The sequence below is a fragment of the Cucurbita moschata genome, unplaced genomic scaffold (genome assembly GCF_002738365.1).
Source record: "Cucurbita moschata cultivar Rifu unplaced genomic scaffold, Cmos_1.0 Cmo_Scf00037, whole genome shotgun sequence".
In the NCBI taxonomy this organism is placed as follows: Eukaryota; Viridiplantae; Streptophyta; class Magnoliopsida; order Cucurbitales; family Cucurbitaceae; genus Cucurbita; species Cucurbita moschata.
In genome coordinates this window covers 375638-384637 of record NW_019268553.1, presented here as the reverse complement: position 1 = coordinate 384637, position 9000 = coordinate 375638, and the positions used below count along the sequence as shown (strand labels likewise).

Here is a 9000-nt window from a genome sequence, read left to right as displayed (position 1 = left end):
TTTTTTAAAAAAAAAAAAAAAAAAAAAACTGTTTATGTTTGTATTAGGGCATGAGATAGGTGTTTAGTGATTTTTTTTTAATTAGAAAAATATCCTATTCACCTTTGGATATGAGATTGAGGTATAAGTTTCCTATTTATGTTTATCATAATTTATATCGTAGGAGGAATAAGGACGGAGAAAAAGAAAAAGAAAAGAAAAAGAAAAAAAAAAAAAAGTGAGGGAGAAAATGACGGGAAGCAACGGAGAGATTTTTAATGGTTAAACTATTATTTAAGCTTTTTAAAGAAAATATTGTATTTATATAGGGATTAAGGTTTAAGGTGTAAAGATTGTATTTATGTTAGGAAATATGGTTTAGTAATTTTTTTTAGTGAAGGGTCAAAAGAGCGTCTAAAATATTTATTTGTTAAAGGAAATATTTTATTTATATTAAGTTTTGTATTTATTTTAGTATTAGGAAATGAAATATAGGATAAGTGAATCTTTTATTTTCTTTTGAATGTTTTTAGTTTTGTTGTTAGCTAAAATTCTAGCTATGTAAATTATTCTTTTCTTGTCTAACCCACGTAAAGATAGGCCAGCCCTATAGGGAGCCCAACCCATCTAATACCCAACAGCCTATCCAACAATTTCATTAGACACAAGGAGGTTTATTGTTTTCACTCCCTAAATAAAATTGTTAGTTTTATTGAGGATTCTATATCATAAACACTAATAGTCCTCACAATTTTTGTAAAAATGTATGAGTTCGGTCTCTCTATCACTAATTGATTTTGAGATGAAATCTTATATTTATCTATCTAATATGGTGTCTAAAGCTAATCACATTAAATAGATATTTGGTCTAGAAAATTAGAATATGATCCAAGAAATCAACCTAAAGAATATGTTTACTAGGGGGAGAGGTATCCACGTCCTTATTAAGAATGTTTTGTTTCTCTTAGCAATCAATGAGATCTCATAATTCATCTCTTTGGAGCTCAAGTGTTCTTGTTGGCACTTGTTCTTCTTTCCAATCAGCGTCGAAACCCTGATACTTGTTCCTCTTTTCAATCAGTGTGGGATCTCATAATTTATCCCATTTGGCATCCAGCATTCTTGTTGGCACATCATTCAAGTTTCTCTTACCAATCACTTAAATCTCATAATTCACCTCTTTGGAGCTCAAGTGTTCTTGTTGGCACTTGTTCTTCTTTCCAATCAGCGTCGGATCGCTGATACTTGTTCCTCTTTTCAATCGGTGTGGGATCTCATAATTTATCCCCATTTGACATCCAACATTCTTGTTGGCACATCATTCAAGTTTCTCTTATCAATCACTTAGATCTCATAATTCACCTCTTTGGAGCTCAAGTGTTCTTGTTGGCACTTGTTCTTCTTTCCAATCAGCGTCGAAACCCTGATACTTGTTCCTCTTTTCAATCGGTGTGGGATCTCATAATTTATCCCCATTTGGCATCCAGCATTCTTGTTGGCACATCATTCAAGTTTCTCTTACCAATCATTTAGATCTCATAATTCACCTCTTTGGAGCTCAAGTGTTCTTGTTGGCACTTGTTCTTCTTTCCAATCAGCGTCAGATCGCTGACACTTGTTCCTCTTTTCAATCGGTGTGGGATTTCACAATTTATCCCCATTTGGCATCCAGCATTCTTGTTGGCACACCATTCAATATCTACCCTTTTCAAGGCTTAGCGTCCACACTATCCGATGTCCACCCCTTTCAAGGCTCAACGTTCTCGTAGCTACATTGCTCGATGTTTGTCTCTGATACCATTTGTAAGTTCAAGTCTTTCGCTAAGAGATATTATCATATTTTTATACTTTTCTTTTTGAGTTTCTCCTTAAAGTTTTTGAAACAAGGTTTGCCAACATGATTCAATTTAAGCCTTTAGTTGTTTATTCTTAGAAAATAAAAAGTCTGTGCTATTCTTATGAAGTTTACATATGAAGTTAAATAATTTGCGAGCATGATTCCACTTTTATATACAAGGCAATCACATTTTCGAATTGGGTTTAAAAATAAATCATGTAATAATGGTAATTACCAGAAGGAAAACTAAGCTGACTTTGGTTTCCAACTAATTAATAAATGAAAGTGGCTGATCGCACAAGCAACTGCTCGTATCAGTTTTTTTTACTTTACTTATTTAATAATGGATCCATCTGGGAATTTACTAAACTTTTATGATTTTTTTAAAAAAGTATTTTTTTAAACAAAAATGACGTACTTTTATTTTAAAAATTTATCCTATACTTGGACCACTTGTTAGGATCTTTAATGGCATCCACACTCCTATATCTCCCCCATTGCAGACAAGTAGAAAGGGAGAGGATCTTCATTTGACAACTGTAGCTGCAGATGTATCGTACTATTTTCTGTTTGCAGCGCCACACACTTGTCCGCCAAATCAAAATTGCTGGGGATTGTGCAAGTCGGAAGTATGTTGCCAGGTAATTTACATGCCTGAGTTTGAGTTCCGTCTTAGATTTCTGGAGTTAAACAAGGGAGGTAAGGAGTGTTTCAGGCGGAATTGGAATTGGCCAAATGTTTCTTGCCTGCTCTCTTCTTATTCCCTTTTCGCCTTCCTCTCTCCTTTTAATCGCCGTTCACCACTTCGTTCCTATTTTTTTTCCACGACCCTTCATTTTTCTTTTGTAATTTTTATTTATTTACTTTTTTAAATTTTAGATATCTATTATATATGGCTTGGCATTTATTTCTAGCTTTCATTTATTAAAAAAAAAAAGAATATTTCAGAAAATCTATTACCAATTTTAGAAGTTGTTATAACCTCATCCTTAAAAAAGTAAAATTTAAAAAGTTAACGAAAAAGTTTTAACCATAAAACAAAATCCGTCCTTTTCCGTAACCAGATTCAGAAAATAACCCAACCCGTGTCTGCCGAAGGAAATTCTGAGAGTCGACCACCGGTGAGAAAAGGGAGGGTAATTGTAGTCCACTCCCAAGGGTAGAACGCTCATTTGGGTGGATTTTTGGGTGCCGTTAGCCACCGGTGGAAACACGTATATATAGTTTGAGCGCCCCTTAGAATCATCCATCGCATCCACATCCTTGTCTCTCTCTCTCTCTCTGTAATCTTGGAGGAGGAGAGAGAGAAATACTGGAGGAGGAGAGAGAAATACGATCGATGTCTCGGTAGATTGTTTTAGACTCTTTTCTTGCATCAATCTCGTGTAGTTCCAAGTTCTATTTCAGGTAATTTCCATGAAGTTTTAACGGATAAGGAAACAGTGTTTGTTAATTCTCATTAAGGTTTATTGAGTTTTGGAAATAGTGGCAGGTCATTTGGATATTCCGGCCTATACATGGGAGGCAGGTCATTTGGATATTATCAGGTCATTTGAGAGGAGGCAAGTCATTTGGATATTCCCAGGTCATTTGGGATATTCTCAGCCTCTCCGTTCGGATATTCTCAGTCCATACATAAGAGGCAGGTCATTTGGATATTCCCAGCCCATACAGAAGAGGTAGGTCATTTGGATATTCCCAGTCCATACATAGGAGGCGGGTATTTGGGATATTCTCCTCCCATACATAGGAGGCAGGTCATTTGGATATTCCCAACCCATACATAGGAGGCAGGTCATTTGGATATTCCCAACCCATACATAGGAGGCAGGTCATTTGGATATTCCCAACCCATACATAGGAGGCAGGTCATTTGGATATTCTCCGTCCAGGTAATAATTTGAGATATTCGCAACCTATACATAAGAGACAAGGTAATAATTTGGGATATTTCCAACTTACGTAGGAGACAAGGTAATAATTTGGGATATTTCCAACTTATACGTAGGAGACAAGGTAATAATTTGGGATATTTCCAACTTATACGTAGGAGACAAGGTAATAATTTGGGATATTTCCAACTTATACGTAGGAGACAGGTAATAATTTGGGATATTTCCAACTTATACGTAGGAGACAGGTAATAATTTGGGATATTTCCAACTTATACGTAGGAGACAGGTAATAATTTGAGATATTCGTTTGAGATATTCGCAACCTATACATAGGAGAGGAGGCAGGTAATAATTGGGATATTCGCAACCTATACATAGGAGAGGGGCAGGTAATCATTTGGGATATTCCCAACTTATACATAGGAGAGGGATAGGTAATCATTTGGGATATTCCCAACTTATACATAGGAGAGGGGCAGACAATCATTTGGGATATTCCCAAACTTATACATAGGAGGTAGGCAATCATTTGGGATATTCCCAAACTTATACATAGGAGGCAGACAATCACTTGGGATATTCCCAAACTTATACATAGGAGGCAGGTAATCACTTGGGATATTCCCGACGTATACATAGGAGGCAAGTAATAATTTAGGATATTGCCAACGTATAGGTAATAATTTGAGATATTGCCAATAGGTAATAATGTGGGATATTCCCAATGTATACATAGGAGGCCGATAATAATTTGGGATATTCCCAACGTATACCTAGTAGGCAAGGTAATAATTTGGGATATTCCGAACGTATACATAGGAGGCATGTAATAATTGGGGATATTCTGAACGTATACATAGGAGGCATGTAATAATTGGGGATATTCCAAACGTATACATAGGAGGCAGTAATAATATGAGGCAGATAATTTGGGATATTCCCAACGTATACATAGGAGACATGTAATAATTTAGGATATTCCCAACGTATACATAGGAGGCAGGTAATAATTTGGGATATTCCCAACGTATACGCACGAGGCATGTAATAATTTGGAATATTCCCAACGTATATATAGGAGGTTTCACAACTTATACCTAGGAGGCAGGTAATAATTTAGGATATTCCAACGTATACAGAGGAGGCAGGTAATAATTTGGGATATTCCCAACTATACATAGGAGGCAAGTAATAATTTGGAATATTCCCAACCTAGTAATAGTAGGTAATAATTTGGGATATTCCCAAGTATACATAGGAGGCAGGTAATAATTAATTTGGGATATTTTCAACGTGTACATAGGAGGCAGGTAATTTGAGATATTCCCAATGTGTACCTCAACTAATTTGGAATATAATAATTTGGGATATTCCCAATGTATACACAGGAGGCAGGTACTTTGGGATGATATTCCCTACGTGCATAGGAGGCAGGTAATTTGGGATGTTATTCCCAACTTATATAGGAGGCATGTAATTTGGGATATACCCACGTATATAGGAGGCATGTAAGTAATTTGGGATATTTCTAACATATATAGGAGGTAGGTAAATTGGGATATACCCAAGGTATATAGGAGGCAGGTAATTTGGTATATTCCCAATGTATATAAGAGGCAGGTACATTGGGAAGGTAAATTGGGATATTCCCAATGTAGATGGAGGTAGATAATTTGGGATATTCCTAAGGTAGATAGGTGGCAGATAAATTGGGATATTCCCAATGTATACCCGAGGCAAGTATAATTTGGGATATTCAGAATGTATATAGAAGGCAGGTAAATTGGGATATTCCCAATGTATATAGGAGGCAGGTAAATTGGATATTACCACGTATAGAGGAGGCATGTAATTTGAGATATTCCCCACTTAGATAGGAGGACAGGTAATTTGGGATATTCTCCACGTGTATAAGATGCAGATAATTTGGGATATTCCCCACCTCTATAGGAGGGCAGGTAATTTGGGATAATCTCCACGTATTTAAGAGACAGATAATTTGGGATAGATAATTTGTGATATTTGGGATGTACATAGGAGGCAGGTAATTTTGGATATTCCCCAATGCCATTCATTATCTAAAAGTCATAATTAATTACAAATTAAAAGTCATGCACTTAAATTAATTTAATTAAACTAATGAACCTGCGCATGTATCTTTGAACACATACATGTACTTATAAACACAATAAATGTTGCAGAGGATGGAAGTATTTGATGGGGAGAAAGTGATAGAGGAATTCGAGGAATTGACGAGAGATGCTGGAAGAGTTCAGGTGGAGACTCTGAAGAAGATTTTGGAGGAAAATGGGTGGGCTGAGTACTTGCAGAATTTGGGACTTAATGGAAGAACTGATCCCGAGAGCTTCAAGGAATGCGTCCCGCTTGCTACTCACGATGATTTTGAGGCATATATTCAGAGAATCGCCGATGGGGATTCTTCCCCTATTCTCACTGGAAAACCAATCGAATCTATGTCGTTGAGGTACTTTTGCAAATTCATAGTACTAGAGATTTTGGTGTTGTTTTTTCTTCTAAGGACATCTTTGGTTGTACGATGTAGCTCTGGTACTACCAAGGGGAGGCCCAAGTTCATTCCCTTCAATGATTCACTGGTGGAGACGACAATGCAAACGTTTTTAACGTCTTTTGCCTTCAGAAACAGGTAATGAAACTGTCTTTTTTGGTCTCTGAATCGTTTGTTTGTCTGAACTGAACAGCTTATTGGTTCCATTTGTTGTCCTTCTACTGTCTTTTTGAGTTCTGTATAGTGTAAAATGGGTGTTTGTCATGGCTGATCTGACTTCTTTGTGCTGCAGACAAGTTCCTATTGGCAATGGAAAAGCATTGCAGTTCATCTATAGCAGCAAACAGTTCAAAACCAAGGGTGGTCTGACAGCAGGAACTGCAACAACTAATGTTTTTCGCAGTCCGAAATTCAAAAGCACGATGAAATCAATCCGGTCGCAATGCTCTAGCCCAGACGAGGTCATCTTTGGCTCCGACGTCCACCAATCTTTGTATTGCCATCTCTTGTGTGGACTGCTCTACCGAGATGAAGTTGAGTTGGTGTACTCCTCTTTTGCACACAGCATTATCCTTGCTTTCAGGACTTTTGAGCAAGTATGGGAAGAGCTCTGCACCAACATTCGAGACGGGGTTCTCTCGAGTTGGGTCACTGATCCCTCGATTCGTGCAGCCATGTCGAAATTGCTTAAGCCAGATCCTGAATTGGCTGATTTGATCTATAAAAAATGTGCAGGATTGAGTAATTGGTCTGGGCTGATACCAGAGCTCTTTCCGAATGCCAAGTATATATATGGGATCATGACAGGCTCTATGGAGCCTTACCTGATGAAACTGAGGCACTACGCGGGGCATTTGCCGCTGATGAGTGCCGATTATGGCTCTTCAGAAGGATGGATTGGACCTAACGTTAACCCATTATTGCCCCCTGAATTGACCACCTTTGCTGTGCTTCCAAACGTTGGATACTTCGAGTTCATCCCGCTTAAAGCGAATGCTCAAGATCAGGAACAGGAGGGAGCGCAGGAGAACAAGCCGGTTGGTCTGACCGAAGTCAAGATCGGTGAAGAGTACGAAATTGTTGTCACCAATGTTGCAGGTAATTCCTTTCAATACATGACATTCTATACGACCTTGCTCCAACGGGATCAGTTCTAGACATCGTGAATTCACGCTTACTTGCAAGATATCTAGAAGCATTTTACCATGGTTGTTGCAGGGCTATACCGTTATAGATTAGGAGACGTGGTGAAAGTGATGGGGTTCCACAACGCAACGCCAGAGCTGAAATTCGTGTGCCGGAGCAACATTCTGCCCAGCATCAACATCGACAAGATCACGGAGAAGGACCTGCAGCTGGCAGTGGAAGCAGCAAGGAACGTACTGGCAGCAGAGAAGCTGGAACTGGTGGAGTTCACAAGCCATGTGGACATGTCGAGCGAGCCGGGGCACTATGTGATATTCTGGGAGATAAGCGGGGAGGCAAAGGAGGAGGTGCTGATAGAGTGCTGCAACCGTCTGGACAGGGCGTTCCAGGACGCGGGATACGTGAGCTCGAGAAAGGTGAAGGCCATTGGAGCCCTGGAGCTTAGGGTGGTCCGTAAGGGAACTTTCCGTAAGATCATGGAACATTCTCTGTCCTTAGGATCGGCTATGAGTCAGTACAAAACCCCTCGTGCTGTTGGCTCCACCAACAACGCTATCCTCCACATCTTGCGCTCCAATGTTGTCAACTCCTATTTCAGTACTGCCTTCTAAGTTTTTGCTTTCCTTGTCTCTCTTAAATCCCCACAGCGCATGTCACCACAACTTCTCCCCTACCCCGGTCGCCCATGTACCATCCTTCTTTGTACAATAATGTACAATCAAATTATTTGGTTAAATGTGAATACTATTCTAATCTTTATAATCCATATCTAGCATTCTGGATTTGTATTAGGCAACTAATTTTTGTTACTTTATACCTAACATGGGTCAAAAAAAATGAAGATTTCATCCTCATTTTTTTAAAATTTTTTTACAAAAAAAATTACAAAGGGGTTCAAATCATTTTATCTATGTGAGTGTTCTATGTCAATAAAAAAAAAGTCCAACTATTTGAAACAATTTATGTATTAACATAGTAGTAGAAAGAGTACCAACTAGTAGTGGGGTGGACTTTTTTCTTTTTTTCTTTTTTCTTGACAGAGCTTCGGTACCATCGAGATAGAGCTTCGGTATGGAGATCGTTGGGCTTGGTAGATCCGGATAGGGAAGTGTGACAGGTGCCTAGACCTAGTGGTGATAACCAAGGGGTCTTATGAACAAGACTTCTGGGCCATAGAAACTCGTCCCTGAGCGGGGATGTGGAACCATGTAAGATGACTTTGTAGTTGACCGACACACAAGGGATCGCAACCCCCAATTTTAGTGGATGTATGGTCCCGTGTGTGAGTTGTCAACTGATCTCCATGGATGATGTTCAGATATAGCCATAAGATCCCCTCAGATTTACTTGTGAGGTCGCACCTCAGCTCATGATACTGATCATTCCATTGCATAAGATGGGCAAGCCTCCTAAGATACAGAAAATAAACTTGTTAGCATGACTCGCACTCACTAAAATCCAGAGATAAGACCATGTATACCTACTAAGATAACGATACGAAAACAGCCTAGAATTAGGTTGCTTACCGAGTATATTTTTATACTCACCCCTTTTTCCTTTTTTTTTTTTTTTTTTTTTTTTTTTTTTTTTTTTTTTTTTTTTTTTTTTTTTTTTTT

At 38.4% G+C, this 9000-nt stretch overlaps 1 protein-coding gene across 6 annotated transcripts in view; it reads left to right on the top strand.

Annotated features, from left to right (window-relative positions):
• LOC111432219 (jasmonic acid-amido synthetase JAR1-like) overlaps positions 1–8120 on the top strand; it is a 10721-nt gene extending 2601 nt beyond the window's left edge. Inside the window, exons 1-6 of one of the 6 annotated variants that reach the window (XM_023069093.1) lie at positions 5002–5042; positions 5100–5106; positions 5913–6196; positions 6275–6376; positions 6531–7336; positions 7457–8120. In XM_023069093.1, the coding sequence (XP_022924861.1) occupies positions 5041–5042; positions 5100–5106; positions 5913–6196; positions 6275–6376; positions 6531–7336; positions 7457–7995 (1740 nt within the window). In that variant the 5' untranslated portion in view covers positions 5002–5040 and the 3' untranslated portion in view covers positions 7996–8120. The other 5 variants (XM_023069095.1, XM_023069094.1, XM_023069096.1 and 2 more) reach the window with 5 other exon arrangements.
• Positions 8121–9000: the final 880 nt, after the last annotated feature.